The 24,489-nt window shown below is 34.8% G+C and overlaps 1 protein-coding gene across 3 annotated transcripts in view; it reads right to left on the bottom strand.

Moving 5' to 3' along the window:
* Window positions 1-1,225: 1,225 nt before the first annotated feature.
* The window catches only part of LOC125664546 (uncharacterized), a 33,270-nt gene continuing 10,006 nt past the window's right edge, over window positions 1,226-24,489 (bottom strand). The window contains exons 4-11 of one of the 3 annotated variants that reach the window (XR_007365971.2): window positions 24,427-24,489; window positions 22,104-22,292; window positions 10,425-10,653; window positions 8,111-8,254; window positions 7,395-7,510; window positions 5,495-5,514; window positions 4,347-4,506; window positions 1,226-3,605 (exon numbers count right to left, since the gene is read on the bottom strand). The exon at window positions 24,427-24,489 is cut by the window's right edge and continues 38 nt beyond it. Coding sequence is in view for 2 of the 3 variants with exons in the window: in XM_048897344.2 (XP_048753301.2) it covers window positions 3,586-3,605; window positions 4,347-4,506; window positions 7,395-7,510; window positions 8,111-8,254; window positions 10,425-10,653; window positions 22,104-22,292; window positions 24,427-24,489 (921 nt within the window). In the remaining variant the exon portion in view is untranslated. Of the gene's footprint in view, window positions 3,606-4,346; window positions 4,507-5,494; window positions 5,515-7,394; window positions 7,556-8,110; window positions 8,255-10,424; window positions 10,654-22,103; window positions 22,293-24,426 lie in introns of those variants that run through there. The other 2 variants (XM_048897344.2, XM_048897345.2) reach the window with 2 other exon arrangements.

Below are 24,489 nucleotides of genomic sequence, written 5' to 3' on the forward strand. Positions count from 1 at the left end.
CGTCAAACAGTTGCACTAGAAGCCAACTTATATATACACCATAGCAGATTCTTGTTCAGGAAGTAAAAATTCAGGGGAGCTAATTTGAAGATCATCCTCATAAGCAGCCTACGCTGGGGAAGCTGTGTACAAGGAATCAAACCAGAATAGAATACCGAACATCCTGTAATGAGACTGAGCAACCCAGATATAAGGCATAGAATACCGAACATCCTGTAATGAGACTGTGCAACCCAGATACAAGGCATAGAATACCGAACATCTTGTAATGAGACTGAGCAACCCAGATACAAGGCATAGAATACCGAACATCTTGTAATGAGACTGTGCAACCCAGATACAAGGCATAGAATACCGAACATCTTGTAATGAGACTGAGCAACCCAGATACAAGGCATAGAATACCGAACATCTTGTAATGAGACTGAGCAACCCAGATACAAGGCATAGAATACCGAACATCTTGTAATGAGACTGAGCAACCCAGATATAAGGTATAGAATACCGAACATCTTGTAATGAGACTGGGCAACCCAGATATAAGGCATAGAATACCGAACATCTTGTAATGAGACTGAGCAACCCAGATATAAGGCATAGAATACCGAACATCTTGTAATGAGACTGGGCAACCCAGATACAAGGCATAGAATACCGAACATCTTGTAATGAGACTGAGCAACCCAGATACAAGGCATAGAATACCGAACATCTTGTAATGAGACTGAGCAACCCAGATACAAGGCATAGAATACCGAACATCTTGTAATGAGACTGAGCAACCCAGATATAAGGCATAGAATACCGAACATCTTGTAATGAGACTGAGCAACCCAGATACAAGGCATAGAATACCGAACATCTTGTAATGAGACTGAGCAACCCAGATACAAGGCATAGAATACCGAACATCTTGTAATGAGACTGAGCAACCCAGATACAAGGCATAGAATACCGAACATCTTGTAATGAGACTGAGCAACCCAGATACAAGGCATAGAATACCGAACATCTTGTAATGAGACTGGGCAACCCAGATATAAGCTTATGAGTGTTTCACCCAGTTTTCTGCCAGTTAAAGTCTCAGAAATTTGCCATTCTAAAGTCTCAGAAATTTGCCATTCTAAAGTCTCAGAAATTTGCCATTTAAATAATCTTAGAAATTTTGCCATTTTAAAGTCTGAGAATGGCCCTAAAATTGAATGGAACACATAACTCCATCAAATTGTTTTTCATTTTTATTTTTTTTTTCAAAATTGTATTACATGATATTACACAGAGATGCATACACACTATATCACAGTTTCATAGACATGTAACAGGAAGGGAGAAAATGCAACGGACCGTGCACCCTGAATCCCTAAGTCAGGTGCTCTACCAACTGAGCTATCTGGCCACCGACGATCGAACTCGGCTGACCGCTACAGACAAGATGTCACTTAAACAATGAGGTATGGTTCTGTTGTCATCATTGACGATATGACAGAAGCCAAAATCATATCAATTGATGTAACTATACAACAGAGTCGATAAAGAAAAGTTGCATTGAATGTAAATACAGTAAAACATGGATACAGTGAACGAGGTTATAATGAATTCACGCTTACACCGAAGCCATTTTCATTCCCTGAAGTATTAAAATATATCATGAACTTATTGGATATAACGAAATAAGTTTATAGTGATCAAAATTCTTTGTCACTAGCACTTCGTTATAAGCATATTTCACTGTATCCATGTTTTACTGTATTTACATTCAATAGATGACAGAGGTTTGGGTGTTCCGTCGGTGATTACATACTGTATAAAGTGTTCTGTCAGTGATTACGTACTGTATAAAGTGTTCTGTCGGTGATTATGTACTGTGTAAAGTGTTCTGTCGGTGATTATGTACTGTATAAAGTGTTCTGTCGGTGATTATGTACTGTATAAAGTGTTCTGTCAGTGATTATGTACTGTATAAAGTGTTCTGTCAGTGATTATGTACTGTATAAAGTGTTCCGTCAGTGATTATGTACTGTATAAAGTGTTCCGTCAGTGATTACATACTGTATAAAGTGTTCTGTCGGTGATTACGTACTGTATAAAGTGTTCTGTCGGTGATTACATACTGTATAACGTGTTCTGTCGGTGATTACATACTGTATAAAGTGTTCTGTCAGTGATTACGTACTGTATAAAGTGTTCTGTCAGTGATTATGTACTGTATAAAGTGTTCTGTCAGTGATTATGTACTGTATAGAGTGTTCTGTCAGTGATTACGTACTGTATAAAGTGTTCTGTCGGTGATTACGTACTGTATAACGTGTTCTGTCGGTGATTACGTACTGTATAAAGTGTTCTGTCGGTGATTACATACTGTATAGTGTTCTGTCGGTGATTACATACTATATAAAGTGTTCTGTCAGTGATTACGTACTGTATAGAGTGTTCTGTCAGTGATTACGTACTGTATAAAGTGTTCTGTCAGTGATTATATACTATATAAAGTGTTCCGTCGGTGATTACGTACTGTATAACGTGTTCCGTCGGTGATTACGTACTGTATAACGTGTTCCGTCGGTGATTACGTACTGTATAACGTGTTCCGTCGGTGATTACGTACTGTATAAAGTGTTCCGTCGGTGATTACGTACTGTATAACGTGTTCCGTCGGTGATTACGTACTGTATAAAGTGTTCCGTCGGTGATTACGTACTGTATAAAGTGTTCCGTCGGTGATTACGTACTGTATAACGTGTTCCGTCGGTGATTACGTACTGTATAACGTGTTCCGTCAGTGATTACGTACTGTATAACGTGTTCCGTCGGTGATTACGTACTGTATAAAGTGTTCCGTCGGTGATTACGTACTGTATAAAGTGTTCCGTCGGTGATTACGTACTGTATAAAGTGTTCCGTCGGTGATTACGTACTGCATAAAGTGTTCCGTCGGTGATTACGTACTGTATAACGTGTTCCGTCGGTGATTACGTACTGTATAACGTGTTCCGTCGGTGATTACAGAGCTAGATATAATGTTTGGTGATCTCCAGGTTTTATAGATACTACAGACCATGTCTAGACAATCTGAACTCCTCGTGGGATCAGTGACAAGTTTATGACAGACACAGGGGCGGCCATGTCTAGAACTACTTGTGGGATCAGCAACAGGATTATGACAAACACAAACCACTGGATCACCATGTGTGGAAAGGAAGACTTCGCTCTCAACAGACAGGCAGGCCACACCCTCAACATGAGGATTAATACATGGCCTGTATAATCAAAACTGGTTGATGATGATGATGATCACAGAACTCCTCATGGAATCAGCGACAAGTTTATGACAGACACAGGGGTGGCCATGTCTAGAACTCCTCGTGGAATCAGCGACAAGTTTATGACAGACACAGCAGCGGCCATGTCTAGAACTCGTGGGATCAGCGACAAGTTTATGACAGACACAGCAGCGGCCATGTCTAGAACTCGTGGGATCAGTGACAAGTTTATGAATATTAAGAAGATAGGAAGTCTATAGTTGGTGATTCATGCTGTGTTATTAAACTCCTCTGAAGTTCTTCTGTTTGTGTTAAAAGGTTCACATTAACTGGAAACCTGTGTGCCTATAAATAAAGAAATGTTAAAATTTAACAAAACTTTATTGCATGCATACAGTATTATTTTTTCATAGTGTAAATTGGCAAACTACATTCTGACTAGCAAATGCACTTGTCGAGATTCCCTGAAATCAATTTCTACATTCACAATTCTAAATTTCTGCCTGACCTGTGTAAGTGAATATTGGTGAGAATTTCTGCCTGACCTGTGGAAGTAAATATTGGTGAGAATTTCTGTGTGTGTAAATGAATATTGGTGAGAATTCCTGTCTGTCTGTGTAAGTTAATATTGGTGAGAATTTCTGTCTGTGTGTGTAAGTGAATATTGATGAGAATTTCTGTCTGTGTGTGTAAATGAATATTGATGAGAATTTCTGTCTGTTTCTGTATAAGTGAATATTGACGAGAATTTCTGTCTGTGTGTGTAAGTGAATATTGGTGAGAATTTCTGTCTGTGTGTGTAAGTGAATATTGGTGAGAATTTCTGTCTGTGTGTGTAAGTGAACATTGGTGAGAATTCCTGTCTGTGTGTGTAAGCGAATATTGGTGAGAATTTCTGTCTGTTTCTGTATAAGTGAATATTGACGAGAATTTCTGTCTGTGTGTGTAAGTGAATATTGGTGAGAATTTCTGTCTGTGTGTGTAAGTGAATATTGGTGAGAATTTCTGTCTGTGTGTGTAAGTGAATATTGATAAGAATTTCTGTCTGTGTGTGTAAGTGAATATCGGTGAGAATTTCTGTCTGACCTGTGTCCTCGTACAGAGGGAAGAGGAACAATTGTTTACTGGGTTTTGTCAGGACTCTCAGCGTGGCCACACAAACACTTGGCTTTGTCTTCTTGTTGTAAGGATTAGCATCCACATTGTCTCGACCTTCATCTTCGCAGGATGCCAGCAGTCTGTCCATCTGTTTATAGATTGTTAACATTCTCAGTGGTACTCAACAAAATTAACGTTCACAACTTTATAAGTAATAAAAAAATTAATGTTCACAACTTTATAAGTTAAAGCTGTATGACCCGGTGTTCATGTATTATTTTTGTACATAATTACTTTAAAGCAGATTAATTACTTTATAAAGTTATTAACTTTCCCTTAATTACATGCTTGAAAACATCTGCATGTAAAAGAAAACAGTGCGAATATTATTTAGAAAGTAAATACAGTGGGTACATATAATAGACGTCTATAAATAGACCCACGCGCGTCAAGGGAATCCCAACATGATGTATTAACTCATATGCAACTGTCTAGTTTTAAGGCTGAAAGAGCGTAAAACAACGAATTACTAAGAGGTATTTGATATTTCAATTTCTATTAAACTTATGGTACGGTACTGTTATAACAAAATACACAGCTTTACACAGATAAGACCACCGATGATCTGAAAGTTTGAACTGGTCATGTGACTGTCACTTGAAATGGCAGAGTGACGTGGTTATTTGTAAACATCGATTTAAAATCAAATAATTTGGGTTAAAACAGATGAAATAATTTATGATATGTCGTACAGCCTCATAACTACATACGTGTTATGATTTAATAACGGTTTTACGAGATAGAAAAAAATATTGTAATTCAAACCATACAGCTTTAAATTATAAAAAAGTCGTAAAAAAATCAAAGTTCACAACTTTATAAGTCATAAAAATTCATGTTTACAACTTTATAAGTCATTAAAAATTCATATTCACAACTTTATAAGTCATAAAAATTCACGTTCACAACTTTATAAGTCATAAAAAATCCATGTTCCCAACTTTATAAGTTATGAAAAAATTAATGTTCACAACTTTACAAGTTATAAAAAATTGATGTTCACAATTTTATAAGTTATAAAAATATACAATAAAACACAATTACAGCAAACACATTTATAATGAATTCATGCTTACGGTAATGTGATTTTCATTCCCTGTAGTATTAAAACATATTATGAACTTGTTGTATATAACGAATTATATCTTTACTGTAGGTGGCTCGATCATGACATCTCTGAAGTACTCAGAAATTTTTTGGTTTGCAAGGTTCAATTGATTACAAAGTGTTAATGCAACAATGGTAGTGATTTACGATGTCATCAAAGTTTTCCTTATAAAGTAAAACGCATTTATAATGAACATGCATGCAATAACTTCACACTTATTGTGAAGTGATATTGATTCCCCTATGAGAGGAAATCACAAACGTAGGGAAATACAATTTTTAACTGCGAGATGGTGGACAAGGGACATAACTTGCACGAAGTGTTGATACATGTATTGTTTTTGTCAAGTGACAAGCAGTTCCTACTCATGTTCACACTTCTTTCCTTTAACCCCCCCCCCCTCCCCCCAACCAGTTGCATTAGGTCTGTGGTAGAATGTTTGCTTTGTAACCAGGAGGTCGTGAATTTGAGCCCTACTCATGACTGCATCAAACTTCAGACATAAACATAGGTAGTGATTGCTCAGCATTTAGAAGTGAGAATCCCAAATCTTTCAGATATGACCCTAAAAATGGAGGTTCTGTGTCGCGATAGGCGTTAGCACATTAAAGAACCCTCACTGCTACGACTCTGTGCATTAGCACATTAAAGAACCCTCACTGCTACGACTCTGAGAAGAACCCTCACTGCTACGACTCTGAGAAGAACCCTCACTGCTACGACTCTGAGAAGAACCCTCACTGCTACGACTCTGAGAAGAACCCTCACTGCTACGACTCTGAGAAGAACCCTCACTGCTACGACTCTGAGAAGAACCCTCACTGCTACGACTCTGAGAAGAACCCTCACTGCTACGACTCTGAGAAGAACCCTCACTGCTACGACTCTGAGAAGAACCCTCACTGCTACGACTCTGAGAAGAACCCTCACTGCTACGACTCTGAGAAGAACCCTCACTGCTACGACTCTGAGAAGAACCCTCACTGCTACGACTCTGAGAAGAACCCTCACTGCTACGACTCTGAGAAGAACCCTCACTGCTACGACTCTGAGAAGAACCCTCACTGCTACGACTCTGAGAAGAACCCTCACTGCTACGACTCTGAGAAGAACCCTCACTGCTACGACTCTGAGAAGAACCCTCACTGCTACGACTCTGAGAAGAACCCTCACTGCTACGACTCTGAGAAGAACCCTCACTGCTACGACTCTGAGAAGAACCCTCACTGCTACGACTCTGAGAAGAACCCTCACTGCTACGACTCTGAGAAGAACCCTCACTGCTACGACTCTGAGAAGAACCCTCACTGCTACGACTCTGAGAAGAACCCTCACTGCTACGACTCTGAGAAGAACCCTCACTGCTACGACTCTGAGAAGAACCCTCACTGCTACGACTCTGAGCGCTAAGGATAAGCTTCACCTACTACAGGTGACGTTTCAACAGGAAGGAAAAATTCTTGATGGAACGAAAACCAACCAACATCAACTCCTCCCCCCTCCGACAGTGGCTCCATCCACACCCCCAGTCCATTCCACTGGTATCAATACGATAAAGATATACATGTATGTGAATAATAATTCAATACTCCCAGAAAAAAAAAAACTTCAAAAAATGTACATGTATAATTATGAAAGCAACCAAAAATTCCTTCTGAATTTGAACTCATGATCTAGTACATACATGTATGTCTGGATAAGAAAGCGGAGACAAGGAGTTAAAAGAGGCAATTCAAATAGAAGTAACAATCCTACTGAATCAGTTAATCTGCCAGGCTGTGACTTACTAAACAAAGAGTCACATGGTGTTGGAATACCTTAATTCTAAATATCTGCAGTCAGCCTGTTTCTGTACCTGCGAGACTTACCTCAGTAATCAGGTCTAGGAAAGATTTGCACGCTGCGTACTTCAGCAGAACATACACCAAAGCATTATTGAAATATGCACCAGTTTTTCCTTTTATCCTGACCAAATAGCTGATGCCTGCACAACACAACAAACATCCCATTTGTCTCTAGAATTATTTCTCTGTTGGAAATTCATTTTTTGATATTAACAGTTGAAATGATAGTCATTTGAACAATGTGTATATGAATCTTAATTAAATATACTACGGCTATCATTTTTAAAAATACATTGAGGGTATGAACACTTCACACCAGCATACACTTTATGAAGTGTATCAAGAAGTATGCCTGCGTGAAACCTCCCAGTAACTGTTCATGCCCTCTCGTTATCGTCAAAAATGAAATTTATTTCTTAAGTAACTGGCATCAGGTGTGAATTTTTCTGAGATGATCTCATCAATGTCTGAAAATTCTCGATCTTGTGTCCACTAAAGATTCCTCATTTTAAGCGAGTACTTAATATCGCGAAATGACAAGTGGACTTCAAATTGCGAGAACAACAAGTTGCCTGCTGATCGAGAGTTTTAACATGTATCTCAGTAATTTAGAAATAAAAGCGAGTAATTCTATTTTGCGAGTGATGCCTCTCACTAAATTATGCAATAATAAATTCTTTGTGTTTATTTAGTAACCTGCAGTATTTGTTTCTGTAATAAGTAAACTGTGAAATTCTCACCTGGTTCTAGCTCTGTTGAAACAACAAACATATTGTTGTCATTATCGAGACTCGAACACCCCCCCTCTAATGTTAAATGCTGCATGGATTCACTCAGGTTTTGACTCTCCTGTTCATTCGATCGAGAGCTGTGTTCACATTGTACTGCAGAACAAAAAACAAAAATCATGACATGAGAATGGTTCTACAATACACAATAAATTATCTGCAGTAGAAATTCACTTTTCAACAAACGATCTGTAACAGAGGATCGAACGCGGGGCCTCTGGCACGACAATCCAGTGCTCTCCCGATCGATCTGAAGGGTTAACCCACTAAACAGAGCTAGTAGGAAAGTCAGGTATCCAACACCAGTACACATCCTCTGTATCATATCATCATTAATACGGTTATAACAATGTCTGCACTGTAGTTTACAAGTACCAGTACACATCCTCTGTATCATATCATCATTAATACGGTTATAACAATGTCTGCACTGTAGTTTACAAGTAATACCAAAATATTTACATTTCCAACTCGTTTCTTTCTGATAACCCTATGAATGAATTTTAACACACCTTACAACTGGTTGTTAATTTCTCAGTTAATGCAAAATGAAAGATCAGTGGGCGGGGTCTATTGAAATTATCATGGAATGCCATGTGTATTTCAATTTCTATTAGGCAGTTTGATGTGTCGATTTTATAATTTCAATTCTATTTCAAATATAAATATTAGGAATCACCGCTGTGCAAATTATCATGTTTTCCATTGTAGTTATTCACCTCATATACAAAACAAACTAGACAGGGATTATGTATTACTGATACTAATAGAATTTTTCATTAGTACGAGTTCGGGATAGGGAAATTCTATCGAGGGGACAAGATTCACAGTCTAGGACGAGGCTTTGACAGGTATGTAAGCCTCGGTGTTTATTCAATAAAGGAAAAGGTAATTAAATGGATCATGTTCTTTGCTTCAACCAATGTATAATTATACCTGAGCTACTCATACATGTAACGGTACAAGGTTTATGGCCGTTTTAAACTGAAAATAATTATCGATAAATATTTTGTAAGAGTATCATCATAGCTAACGAACAGTGATTTACGTTACTATACCGCCAAATTGTACATATTTACAATATACTTGAGTGTAAACAAAAGTGCAACATCGTTTTTTAAATCTGGTACGCAGCACAGGAGTGTGATCAGCTGAGCGTGTCTTCCGAAATTGACAAGGTTGTCCACCAGAAAGCCATACTACATTAAAATTCTAAATAAACAATGCAAAATATGTATAATGTAAATCTTCACCGTGTAACGTACATGTATTATCAATCATAGAAAATATGACATCACAATAAAATGATGTCGCAGCAGCGTGAGGCAGAAAAATCTCATATGGCTGTCTCACATGGATAAAGTTGATCTCACACTGGTGATAATGTGAGAATAATAGAATCCTTCATTAGTACAAGTGTGGGATAGGGAAATTCCACCGAGGGGACAAGATTCGCAGTCTAAGACGATGCTTTGTCAAGTCCTAGAGAGCGAATCTTGTCCCAGAGGTGGAATTTCCCCTATCCCATATGAGTAAGAAATGAAGGATTATTTTACTCACAGTTTAGTGAATAAATCAAAGAGCTTTGAGAAAATTCAAAATTATGAAAATCCTCATTTAAACTTAAATGATAAAACCAATTTGACAATTTGATTATACCCGAAAATGGTTTACAATATACATGTATATGTAAACTAAAAAATCCAATGTTGTTCACCAGAAAGCTGTATAAAATTGAAATTTAAAGAAAACAAAACAAAATATTTAACTTCACCATGTATCGTAAATCATAGAAAATATATGATGTCACAATCAAATGACGTCGCAGCATTATGAGACAGAAAAATCTCACATGGCTGTCTCACACGGATAAAGTTGATCTCACACTGGTGATAATGTGAGACAGAAAAATCTCACATAGCTGTCTCACATGGGTAAAGTTGATCTCACACTGGTGATAATGTGAGACAGAAAAATCTCACATGGTTGTCTCACATGGGTAAAGTTGATCTCACACTGGTGATAATGTGAGACAGAAAAATCTCACATGGCTGTCTCACACGGATAAAGTTGATCTCACACTGGTGATAATGTGAGACAGAAAAATCTCACATAGCTGTCTCACATGGGTAAAGTTGATCTCACACTGGTGATAATGTGAGACAGAAAAATCTCACATGGTTGTCTCACATGGGTAAAGTTGATCTCACACTGGTGATAATATGAGGAAAAGCTTAATGTACTTCTCATAACAAATCCAACTTACATTGAGACTTTGGAACAGTATGAACCATTAACACTTTAGGCTTGCTGTGGAACTCTTTACATTGTGACATCACTTCCTGAAGTTCCCGAATGGTCATGTGATCGCTCTCCCCATCTATCCCGTAAATGTTGTTAGGATCAGGACCAATCGTCACACAGATCACAAAAAATGAAGAGTATTGAGCATGATCAGGCTTCCTCATCTCCTGTAGGATTTTCTCTTTTATCATCTGAAACACAGTGTCAACTGTCAACTAAATAAATGGATTGATAATAAATGATGTAACTAAAATTTAATGGCAAAGTACATGGTGGGGAAAAATATTTTCTTCATCAAGTACAAATGGATTGTTTTAATGATGGTGAAATCTTATTACAGCTAATTTCTTTAATGACTGTGAGATTTTAGTAAAGGTAATTTCTTTTAACATAGATTCAGTAGACTATGTATAATTAAATTCATTCTTCCCACGCACTAAAAAACTGGAATTATCTCCCTTTGGACCCTGCAATCAGCTATAACAGCATCATCTCATCACTAATTTGTGTCTTACATTGTAAATAGTTTTTTTTTCAAATCTTGCAATGGCTACCTCCTTCATAAGTGATGTAATCTTCAATAAGAGGAAGGCTATCAATCATCAAGTATAACTAGAAGTTAATTAATACAAGAGGCCCACCCTTGGGCCACATCGCTCACCTGAGTCACCTTGGTCCATATCTGAAGACTTTTTATATATATTTGCATTTAAAACCTTAGTCCCTATTATGACCCCAACTACCCCTGGAGGCCACGATTTTTGCGAACTTGAATCTACACTACGTCAGAAAGCTTTCATGTAAATGTCAACTTCTTGGCCCAATGGTTCTTGAGAAGAAGATTTTTAAAGATTTTCCCTATATTTGTATGTAAAACTTTGACATCCCCCCCCCCCCCCACACACACTTGTGGCCCCATCCTACACACCGGGGGGCCATGATTTGAACAAACTTGAATCTGCACTATGTCAGAAAGTTTTCATGTAAAAATCAGCTTTTCTGGCTCAGTGGTTCTTGAGAAGAAGATTTTTAAAGATTTTTCCTATATATTTGTATGTAAAACTTTGATCCCCTATTGTGGCCCCATCCGACCCCCGGAGCCCATGATTTGAACAAACTTGAATCTGCATTATGTCAGGAAGCTTTCATGTAAATCTCAGCTTTTCTGGCTTAGTGGTTCTTGAGAAGAACATTTTTAAAGTTTTTCCCTATATATTTGTATGTAAAACTTTGATCCCCCCTTGTGGCCCCATCCAACCCCCAGGGGCCATGATTTGAACAAACTTAAATCTGCAATATGTCAGGAAGCTTTCAGGTAAATTTCAGCTCTTCTGGCCCAGTGGTTCTTGAGAAGAAGATTTTTAAATGACCCCACCTTATTTTTGCATTTTTGTGATTATCTCCCCTTTGAAAGGGACATGGCCCTTCATTTGAACAAACTTGAAAGCCCTTCACTCAAGGATGCTTTTGGCCAAGTTTGGTTGAAATTGGCCCAGTGGTTCTGGAGAAGAAGTCGAAAATGTGAAAAGTTTACAGACAGACGGACGACAGACAAAATGTGATCAGAAAAGCTCACTTGAACCTTTGGTTCAGGTGAGCTAAAAACTGCTAATTTTCATAATGTTTTTCGAATCTAAAGTACTAATTTTAGTCTTCACTTGTTTTGTAAACTACAGAGGTACTAATTCTAGTCTTCACTTGTTTTGTAAACTACAGAGGTACTAATTCTAGTCTTCACTTGTTTTGTAAACTACAGAAGTATTAATTTTAGTCTTCACTTGTTTTGTAAACTACAGAGGTACTAATTCTAGTCTTCACTTGTTTTGTAAACTACAGAGGTACTAATTCTAGTCTTCACTTGTTTTGTAAACTACAGAAGTATTAATTTTAGTCTTCACTTGTTTTGTAAACTACAGAAGTACTAATTCTAGTCTTCACTTGTTTTGTAAACTACAGAGGTACTAATTTTAGTCTTCACTTGTTTTGTAAGCTACAGAAGTACTAATTCTATAGTGTTCTCTTGTTTTGTAAGCAGACAGAAGTACTAATTCTAGTCTTCACTTGTTTTATAAACTACAGAAGTACTAATTCTAGTCTTCACTTGTTTTGTAAGCAGACAGAAGTACTAATTCTAGTCTTCACTTGTTTTATAAGCAGACAGAAGTACTAATTCTAGTCTTCACTTGTTTTATAAACTACAGAAGTACTAATTCTAGTCTTCACTTGTTTTGTAAACTACAGAAGTACTAATTCTAGTCTTCACTTGTTTTATAAGCAGACAGAAGTACTAATTCTAGTCTTCACTTGTTTTGTAAACTACAGAAGTACTAATTCTAGTCTTCACTTGTTTTGTAAGCTACAGAAGTACTAATTCTAGTCTTCACTTGTTTTGTAAACTACAGAAGTACTAATTCTAGTCTTCACTAGTTTTGTAAACTACAGAAGTACTAATTCTAGTCTTCACTTGTTTTGTAAGCAGACAGAAGTACTAATTCTAGTCTTCACTTGTTTTGTAAACTACAGAAGTACTAATTCTAGTCTTCACTTGTTTTGTAAACTACAGAAGTACTAATTCTAGTCTTCACTTGTTTTGTAAACTACAGAAGTACTAATTCTAGTCTTCACTTGTTTTGTAAACTACAGAAGTACTAATTCTAGTCTTCACTTGTTTTGTAAGCAGACAGAAGTACTAATTCTATAGTGTTCTCTTGTTTTATAAGCTACAGAAGTACTAATTCTAGTCTTCACTTGTTTTGTAAACTACAGAGGTACTAATTCTAGTCTTCACTTGTTTTATAAACTACAGAAGTACTAATTCTAGTCTTCACTTGTTTTGTAAACTACAGAAGTACTAATTCTAGTCTTCACTTGTTTTGTAAGCAGACAGAAGTACTAATTCTAGTCTTCACTTGTTTTGTAAACTACAGAAGTACTAATTCTAGTCTTCACTTGTTTTATAAACTACAGAGGTACTAATTCTAGTCTTCACTTGTTTTATATGCAGACAGAAGTACTAATTCTAGTCTTCACTAGTTTTATAAACTACAGAAGTACTAATTCTAGTCTTCACTTGTTTTGTAAGCTACAGAAGTACTAATTTTAGTCTTCACTTGTTTTATATGCAGACAGAAGTACTAATTCTAGTCTTCACTAGTTTTATAAACTACAGAAGTACTAATTCTAGTCTTCACTTGTTTTGTAAGCTACAGAAGTACTAATTCTAGTCTTCACTTGTTTTGTAAACTACAGAAGTACTAATTCTAGTCTTCACTTGTTTTGTAAGCTACAGAAGTACTAATTCTAGTCTTCACTTGTTTTGTAAACTACAGAAGTACTAATTCTAGTCTTCACTTGTTTTATAAACTACAGAAGTACTAATTCTAGTCTTCACTTGTTTTGTAAGCAGACAGAAGTACTAATTCTAGTCTTCACTAGTTTTATAAACTACAGAAGTACTAATTCTAGTCTTCACTTGTTTTGTAAACTACAGAAGTACTAATTCTAGTCTTCACTTGTTTTGTAAACTACAGAAGTACTAATTCTATAGTGTTCTCTTGTTTTGTAAGCTACAGAAGTACTAATTCTATAGTGTTCACTTGTTTTGTAAACTACAGAAGTACTAATTCTAGTCTTCACTTGTTTTGTAAACTACAGAAGTACTAATTCTAGTCTTCACTTGTTTTATAAACTACAGAAGTACTAATTCTAGTCTTCACTTGTTTTGTAAGCTACAGAAGTACTAATTCTAGTCTTCACTTGTTTTGTAAACTACAGAAGTACTAATTCTAGTCTTCACTTGTTTTGTAAGCTACAGAAGTACTAATTCTAGTCTTCACTAGTTTTGTAAACTACAGAAGTACTAATTCTAGTCTTCACTTGTTTTGTAAGCAGACAGAAGTACTAATTCTAGTCTTCACTTGTTTTGTAAACTACAGAAGTACTAATTCTAGTCTTCACTTGTTTTGTAAACTACAGAAGTACTAATTCTAGTCTTCACTTGTTTTGTAAACTACAGAAGTACTAATTCTAGTCTTCACTTGTTTTGTAAACTACAGAAGTACTAATTCTAGTCTTCACTTGTTTTGTAAGCAGACAGAAGTACTAATTCTAGTCTTCACTTGTTTTGTAAACTACAGAGGTACTAATTCTAGTCTTCACTTGTTTTGTAAGCTACAGAAGTACTAATTCTAGTCTTCACTTGTTTTGTAAACTACAGAAGTACTAATTTTAGTCTTCACTTGTTTTGTAAACTACAGAAGTACTAATTCTAGTCTTCACTTGTTTTGTAAGCAGACAGAAGTACTAATTCTAGTCTTCACTTGTTTTGTAAACTACAGAAGTACTAATTCTAGTCTTCACTTGTTTTGTAAACTACAGAAGTATTAATTTTAGTCTTCACTTGTTTTGTAAACTACAGAAGTACTAATTCTAGTCTTCACTTGTTTTATAAACTACAGAAGTACTAATTCTATAGTGTTCTCTTGTTTTGTAAACTACAGAAGTACTAATTCTAGTCTTCACTAGTTTTGTAAACTACAGAAGTACTAATTCTAGTCTTCACTTGTTTTATAAACTACAGAAGTACTAATTCTAGTCTTCACTTGTTTTGTAAGCAGACAGAAGTACTAATTCTAGTCTTCACTTGTTTTATAAACTACAGAGGTACTAATTCTAGTCTTCACTTGTTTTGTAAGCAGACAGAAGTACTAATTCTAGTCTTCACTTGTTTTGTAAACTACAGAAGTACTAATTCTATAGTGTTCTCTTGTTTTGTAAACTACAGAAGTACTAATTCTAGTCTTCACTTGTTTTATATGCAGACAGAAGTACTAATTCTAGTCTTCACTAGTTTTATAAACTACAGAAGTACTAATTCTAGTCTTCACTTGTTTTGTAAACTACAGAAGTACTAATTCTAGTCTTCACTTGTTTTATATGCAGACAGAAGTACTAATTCTAGTCTTCACTTGTTTTGTAAACTACAGAAGTACTAATTCTAGTCTTCACTTGTTTTGTAAACTACAGAAGTACTAATTCTAGTCTTCACTTGTTTTATAAACTACAGAAGTACTAATTCTAGTCTTCACTAGTTTTATAAACTACAGAAGTACTAATTCTAGTCTTCACTTGTTTTGTAAACTACAGAAGTACTAATTCTAGTCTTCACTTGTTTTGTAAGCAGACAGAAGTACTAATTCTAGTCTTCACTTGTTTTATAAGCAGACAGAAGTACTAATTCTAGTCTTCACTTGTTTTATAAGCAGACAGAAGTACTAATTCTAGTCTTCACTTGTTTTGTAAGCAGACAGAAGTACTAATTCTAGTCTTCACTAGTTTTATAAACTACAGAAGTACTAATTCTAGTCTTCACTTGTTTTGTAAGCAGACAGAAGTACTAATTCTAGTCTTCACTTGTTTTGTAAACTACAGAAGTACTAATTCTAGTCTTCACTTGTTTTATAAACTACAGAGGTACTAATTCTAGTCTTCACTTGTTTTGTAAACTACAGAAGTACTAATTCTAGTCTTCACTTGTTTTGTAAACTACAGAAGTACTAATTCTAGTCTTCACTTGTTTTGTAAACTACAGAAGTACTAATTCTAGTCTTCACTTGTTTTGTAAGCAGACAGAAGTACTAATTCTAGTCTTCACTTGTTTTATAAACTACAGAAGTACTAATTCTAGTCTTCACTTGTTTTGTAAACTACATAAGTACTAATTCTAGTCTTCACTAGTTTTATAAACTACAGAAGTACTAATTCTAGTCTTCACTTGTTTTGTAAGCAGACAGAAGTACTAATTCTATAGTGTTCTCTTGTTTTATAAACTACAGAAGTACTAATTCTAGTCTTCACTTGTTTTGTAAGCTACAGAAGTACTAATTCTAGTCTTCACTTGTTTTATAAACTACAGAGGTACTAATTCTAGTCTTCACTTGTTTTGTAAACTACAGAAGTACTAATTCTAGTCTTCACTTGTTTTGTAAACTACAGAAGTACTAATTCTAGTCTTCACTTGTTTTATAAACTACAGAAGTACTAATTCTATAGTGTTCTCTTGTTTTATAAACTACAGAAGTACTAATTCTAGTCTTCACTTGTTTTGTAAACTACAGAAGTACTAATTCTAGTCTTCACTTGTTTTGTAAACTACAGAAGTACTAATTCTATAGTGTTCTCTTGTTTTATAAACTACAGAAGTACTAATTCTAGTCTTCACTTGTTTTGTAAGCAGACAGAAGTACTAATTCTATAGTGTTCTCTTGTTTTATAAACTACAGAAGTACTAATTCTAGTCTTCACTTGTTTTGTAAACTACAGAAGTACTAATTCTAGTCTTCACTTGTTTTGTAAGCTACAGAAGTACTAATTCTATAGTGTTCTCTTGTTTTATAAACTACAGAAGTACTAATTCTAGTCTTCACTTGTTTTGTAAGCAGACAGAAGTACTAATTCTATAGTGTTCTCTTGTTTTATAAACTACAGAAGTACTAATTCTAGTCTTCACTTGTTTTGTAAACTACAGAAGTACTAATTCTAGTCTTCACTTGTTTTGTAAACTACAGAAGTACTAATTCTAGTCTTCACTTGTTTTGTAAGCAGACAGAAGTACTAATTCTAGTCTTCACTTGTTTTATAAACTACAGAAGTACTAATTCTAGTCTTCACTTGTTTTGTAAACTACATAAGTACTAATTCTAGTCTTCACTAGTTTTATAAACTACAGAAGTACTAATTCTAGTCTTCACTTGTTTTGTAAGCAGACAGAAGTACTAATTCTATAGTGTTCTCTTGTTTTATAAACTACAGAAGTACTAATTCTAGTCTTCACTTGTTTTGTAAGCTACAGAAGTACTAATTCTAGTCTTCACTTGTTTTATAAACTACAGAGGTACTAATTCTAGTCTTCACTTGTTTTGTAAACTACAGAAGTACTAATTCTAGTCTTCACTTGTTTTGTAAACTACAGAAGTACTAATTCTAGTCTTCACTTGTTTTATAAACTACAGAAGTACTAATTCTAGTCTTCACTTGTTTTATAAACTACAGAAGTACTAATTCTAGTCTTCACTTGTTTTGTAAACTACAGAAGTACTAATTCTATAGTGTTCTCTTGTTTTATAAACTACAGAAGTACTAATTCTAGTCTTCACTTGTTTTGTAAGCAGACAGAAGTACTAATTCTATAGTGTTCTCTTGTTTTATAAACTACAGAAGTACTAATTCTAGTCTTCACTTGTTTTGTAAACTACAGAAGTACTAATTCTAGTCTTCACTTGTTTTGTAAGCTACAGAAGTACTAATTCTATAGTGTTCTCTTGTTTTATAAACTACAGAAGTACTAATTCTAGTCTTCACTTGTTTTGTAAGCAGACAGAAGTACTAATTCTATAGTGTTCTCTTGTTTTATAAACTACAGAAGTACTAATTCTAGTCTTCACTTGTTTTGTAAACTACAGAAGTACTAATTCTATAGTGTTCTCTTGTTTTATAAACTACAGAAGTACTAATTCTATAGTGTTCTCTTGTTTTATAAACTACAGAAGTACTAATTCTAGTCTTCACTTGTTTTGTAAACTACAGAAGTACTAATTCTATAGTGTTCTCTTGTTTTATAAACTACAGAAGTACTAATTCTATAGTGTTCTCTTGTTTTATAAACTACAGAAGTACTAATTCTAGTCTTCACTTGTTTTGTAAACTACAGAAGTACTAATTCTATAGTGTTCTCTTGTTTTATAAACTACAGAAGTACTAATTCTAGTCTTCACTTGTTTTGTAAGCTACAGAAGTACTAATTCTATAGTGTTCTCTTGTTTTATAAACTACAGAAGTACTAATTCTATAGTGTTCTCTTGTTTTATAAACTACAGAAGTACTAATTCTATAGTGTTCTCTTGTTTTATAAACTACAGAAGTACTAATTCTATAGTGTTCTCTTGTTTTATAAACTACAGAAGTACTAATTCTAGTCTTCACTTGTTTTGTAAGCTACAGAAGTACTAATTCTATAGTGTTCTCTTGTTTTATAAACTACAGAAGTACTAATTCTAGTCTTCACTTGTTTTGTAAGCAGACAGAAGTACTAATTCTATAGTGTTCTCTTGTTTTATAAACTACAGAAGTACTAATTCTAGTCTTCACTTGTTTTGTAAACTACAGAAGTACTAATTCTAGTCTTCACTTGTTTTGTAAGCAGACAGAAGTACTAATTCTAGTCTTCACTTGTTTTATAAGCAGACAGAAGTACTAATTCTAGTCTTCACTTGTTTTGTAAACTACAGAAGTACTAATTCTAGTCTTCACTTGTTTTGTAAGCAGACAGAAGTACTAATTCTAGTCTTCACTAGTTTTATAAACTACAGAAGTACTAATTCTAGTCTTCACTTGTTTTGTAAGCTACAGAAGTACTAATTCTATAGTGTTCTCTTGTTTTATAAACTACAGAAGTACTAATTCTAGTCTTCACTTGTTTTGTAAGCAGACAGAAGTACTAATTCTAGTCTTCACTTGTTTTATAAACTACAGAAGTACTAATTCTAGTCTTCACTTGTTTTGTAAGCAGACAGAAGTACTAATTCTAGTCTTCACTTGTTTTATAAGCAGACAGAAGTACTAATTCTAGTCTTCACTTGTTTTGTAAACTACAGAAGTACTAATTCTAGTCTTCACTTGTTTTGTAAACTACAGAAGTACTAATTCTAGTCTTCACTTGTTTTGTAAACTACAGAAGTACTAATTCTAGTCTTCACTTGTTTTATATGCAGACAGAAGTACTAATTCTAGTCTTCACTTGTTTTGTAAACTACAGAAGTACTAATTCTAGTCTTCACTTGTTTTGTAAACTACAGAAGTACTAATTCTAGTCTTCACTTGTTTTGTAAACTACAGAAGTACTAATTCTAGTCTTCACTTGTTTTGTAAACTACAGAAGTATTAATTTTAGTCTTCACTTGTTTTGTAAACTACAGAAGTACTAATTCTAGTCTTCACTTGTTTTGTAAACTACAGAAGTACTAATTCTAGTCTTCACTTGTTTTGTAAACTACAGAAGTATTAATTTTAGTCTTCACTTGTTTTGTAAACAGACAGAAGTACTAATTCTAGTCTTCACTTGTTTTGTAAGCAGACAGAAGTACTAATTCTAGTCTTCACTTGTTTTATAAACTACAGAAGTACTAATTCTAGTCTTCACTTGTTTTGTAAACTACAGAAGTACTAATTCTAGTCTTCACTTGTTTTATAAACTACAGAAGTACTAATTCTAGTCTTCACTTGTTTTGTAAGCTACAGAAGTACTAATTCTAGTCTTCACTTGTTTGTAAACTACAGAAGTACTAATTTTAGTCTTCACTTGTTTTGTAAGCAGACAGAAGTACTAATTCTAGTCTTCACTTGTTTTGTAAACTACAGAAGTACTAATTCTAGTCTTCACTTGTTTTGTAAGCTACAGAAGTACTAATTCTATAGTGTTCACTTGTTTTATAAACTACAGAAGTACTAATTCTAGTCTTCACTTGTTTTGTAAACTACAGAAGTACTAATTCTAGTCTTCACTTGTTTTGTAAACTACAGAAGTATTAATTTTAGTCTTCACTTGTTTTGTAAACTACAGAAGTACTAATTCTAGTCTTCACTTGTTTTGTAAACTACAGAAGTACTAATTTTAGTCTTCACTTGTTTTGTAAACAGACAGAAGTACTAATTCTAGTCTTCACTTGTTTTGTAAGCAGACAGAAGTACTAATTCTAGTCTTCACTTGTTTTGTAAACTACAGAAGTACTAATTCTAGTCTTCACTTGTTTTGTAAACTACAGAGGTACTAATTCTAGTCTTCACTTGTTTTGTAAACTACAGAAGTACTAATTCTAGTCTTCACTTGTTTTGTAAGCAGACAGAAGTACTAATTCTAGTCTTCACTTGTTTTGTAAACTACAGAAGTACTAATTCTAGTCTTCACTTGTTTTGTAAGCAGACAGAAGTACTAATTCTAGTCTTCACTTGTTTTATAAACTACAGAAGTACTAATTCTAGTCTTCACTTGTTTTGTAAGCAGACAGAAGTACTAATTCTAGTCTTCACTTGTTTTATAAACTACAGAAGTACTAATTCTAGTCTTCACTTGTTTTGTAAGCAGACAGAAGTACTAATTCTAGTCTTCACTTGTTTTATATGCAGACAGAAGTACTAATTCTAGTCTTCACTAGTTTTATAAACTACAGAAGTACTAATTCTAGTCTTCGCTTGTTTTGTAAGCAGACAGAAGTACTAATTCTAGTCTTCACTTGTTTTGTAAACTACAGAAGTACTAATTCTAGTCTTCACTTGTTTTGTAAGCTACAGAAGTACTAATTCTAGTCTTCACTTGTTTTGTAAGCAGACAGAAGTACTAATTCTAGTCTTCACTTGTTTTGTAAGCAGACAGAAGTACTAATTCTAGTCTTCACTTGTTTTGTAAGCAGACAGAAGTACTAATTCTAGTCTTCACTTGTTTTATAAACTACAGAAGTACTAATTCTAGTCTTCACTTGTTTTGTAAGCAGACAGAAGTACTAATTCTAGTCTTCACTTGTTTTGTAAGCAGACAGAAGTACTAATTCTAGTCTTCACTTGTTTTATAAACTACAGAAGTACTAATTCTAGTCTTCACTTGTTTTGTAAGCAGACAGAAGTACTAATTCTAGTCTTCACTTGTTTTATAAACTACAGAAGTACTAATTCTAGTCTTCACTTGTTTTGTAAGCAGACAGAAGTACTAATTCTAGTCTTCACTTGTTTTGTAAGCAGACAGAAGTACTAATTCTAGTCTTCACTTGTTTTGTAAGCAGACAGAAGTACTAATTCTAGTCTTCACTTGTTTTATAAACTACAGAAGTACTAATTCTAGTCTTCACTTGTTTTGTAAGCAGACAGAAGTACTAATTCTAGTCTTCACTTGTTTTGTAAGCAGACAGAAGTACTAATTCTAGTCTTCACTTGTTTTATAAACTACAGAAGTACTAATTCTAGTCTTCACTTGTTTTGTAAGCAGACAGAAGTACTAATTCTAGTCTTCACTTGTTTTATAAACTACAGAAGTACTAATTCTAGTCTTCACTTGTTTTGTAAGCAGACAGAAGTACTAATTCTAGTCTTCACTTGTTTTGTAAGCTACAGAAGTACTAATTCTATAGTGTTCTCTTGTTTTGTAAACTACAGAAGTACTAATTCTAGTCTTCACTTGTTTTGTAAACTACAGAAGTACTAATTCTAGTCTTCACTTGTTTTGTAAGCAGACAGAAGTACTAATTCTAGTCTTCACTTGTTTTATAAACTACAGAAGTACTAATTCTAGTCTTCACTTGTTTTGTAAGCAGACAGAAGTACTAATTCTAGTCTTCACTTGTTTTGTAAGCAGACAGAAGTACTAATTCTAGTCTTCACTTGTTTTATAAACTACAGAAGTACTAATTCTAGTCTTCACTTGTTTTGTAAACTACAGAAGTACTAATTCTAGTCTTCACTTGTTTTGTAAGCAGACAGAAGTACTAATTTTAGTCTTCACTTGTTTTGTAAACTACAGAAGTACTAATTCTAGTCTTCACTTGTTTTGTAAACTACAGAAGTACTAATTTTAGTCTTCACTTGTTTTGTAAACTACCTGGGCAGTTCCACTGTTTCTGGTGTAGTTGACACATTTGAAGCCGCAGAGTTTCAACGTCTGTCGTATTAATGTCTTCCCAGCATCCACTATGCTGTGACACTCGCTAATGCTACAGAAGTTATTCGGAATATTATCCATTATTAGACATATTCCACGATTCGTCTTGGTTCCTGTCATGTGGTACATCTGCACAAAAATACAGAAATATATTTTCTTGAGTGCATATCAACAAAAAGACCAGCTAAAAACGAAAACATGCCACACACTGATAACTGTAAACTTTTATTCGCGGTTACATTATTTCGCGATTTATTTGCGGCTACTTTATTTCGTGATTCACCTATGGTAAACTGGTCTGTGGTAAGTAATTTTTGTGATCGATCATTTTACTAGCCTATGACAGACATTCAAGGACTGGTTTGTGGTGAGTAATTTTTGCAACCAATCCTTTTTCGAGTCTATGACAGACATTCGAGGACTGGTTCAAGACGAGAAATATTCACGACAATGAGGTTCTCGCCAAATTTTCTCGCACACGAATAAAAGTTGGTTTACAGTATCTGAAAAGTTGCATTTTCCAAAGTAACCCTAACCCAAAGTAAAGCATTAAATCCTCATTATGGCCCCACCCTATAGTTCATGGTTAAGTTGTATTTATATGACTGCAACTTTAATCTTTTGAACTACACAAGATACTTCATACACATGTCAATGTCACAGACTGATAAGGTCAAGGTCAAAGCTTTATCCCCACTCTGAGACACACTGGTTCACATACTGGGAAAATTCTTTTCAATTAGATGCACCACACAAGCACCCACTGTATAAACCCAAGTTTTTATGACACAATAAAGAAAACAAAGTCTATAAACTTTCCATGGAAGAGTCAAGACTTGTTTGCTTGTTTCTATAAAAACAATGTTGCCGACACAATTTAGTACAAGACTCGCACCAGATCATTGTGCATGTACTAGGATTAACACCATCCTTTCCATGTGCTATTGTTAACCAATTTTATTTATGATGACTTTATCTTGCAATTAACCAGTGATGATTTCAATTGGTAGAGATATCAAAGGTAAAAACTATCGAAAAATGAGATACAGCATAATTTGTCCAAACCGGCCTCTGAGTACTCCGGCGCTCTGTCAATTCCGGCCACAAAATATAGTCCCTAACATTTCTTTAACAAATCCTTAATTAATAATTCCCTGTACTCCGGATACTGCGTTTTCTGTATATCGGCCGGCTTCCACGGTCCCAACTGCTATCAATTAACTTTAATTATCCTGTGTAAACCGGCCCCTCGATGATACACCACCCTAATTGTTGTGGTCAATTGTATTCGGTGTACACAGGGTCCCAACTGCTCGTAATTAGCTTTAATTATCGCATTTAAACCAGCCACCCCCCGATGACCAACCTGTCGGTATTCGGTCGATCACACGCGGTGTCTCAAGGGAAGCCACAGGTAAGTAAAAGAGTGTAACTGGCGATGAGTCGCGATCAGTTTAAAATAAAACCTGATTTTTAGGGGGTGCACTTTTCAATTATGACAGCACCACGCACGAGGTAATGGTGCCCTCCGCCTAACGACAGAGACGAGAACTGACATTAAAAGACAAAGTTCAATTAATCGATGAATTCGATACATTCTTGGAATGAAACAAAATCGGCAACAATCCCGTTATGTTTTCCAAAAGCAGGGTTTCCCCTCGTGGACTTCTCGGAGCTCTACGGTGAGTCAAACAGTGATGATATGCAGTTAGTTAGCACAACTCGCTATGTCTGGTCGATCACTCGGCATTGTATTAGTTTCCGTTTCACAAATTGAGACAGTTGAAAGCGATACATTTACAATGAAAGCTGGGAAAGACAAATTCTAAACAAACACAACACAAACTTGACAAACGTACATAATGTTGCACTTGATAACGGCGATGATGTAGACGAAATCGACAATTTACCAACAGAAAATTGCGCGAATAACTCCCAGATTTTAAACTGGTTAATAAAAATTGAAACTTTTTCAAATGAACACGACAATAAAACACTGACATTTATATTTTTACATTTTGAATTCTTTTGTGATATATTAAAATGTTAGCAATCATTACACACGTATGCATAGACAGTGAATACAAGGGAAGCAACTCTCATTCTTGTCAACATTCTGCACTCCGGACTCTGTGCAAACCGGCCAATTTCTTTGGAACCAGACATAGCCGGTTTAGACAGATTATACTGTATATTGTTCATCCAATCAAATTGTGTGTTATGAACAAAATCAAATAATTCTAAAATATTAGAGAAGACTAACGTTTTCACCGTGGACTCTTTTCATCTCCAGCACAAAGTTTGGATCTGTTGACATCAACTTTTC

Source organism: Ostrea edulis, chromosome 1, assembly GCF_947568905.1.
Source record: "Ostrea edulis chromosome 1, xbOstEdul1.1, whole genome shotgun sequence".
Classification (NCBI taxonomy): Eukaryota; Metazoa; Mollusca; class Bivalvia; order Ostreida; family Ostreidae; genus Ostrea; species Ostrea edulis.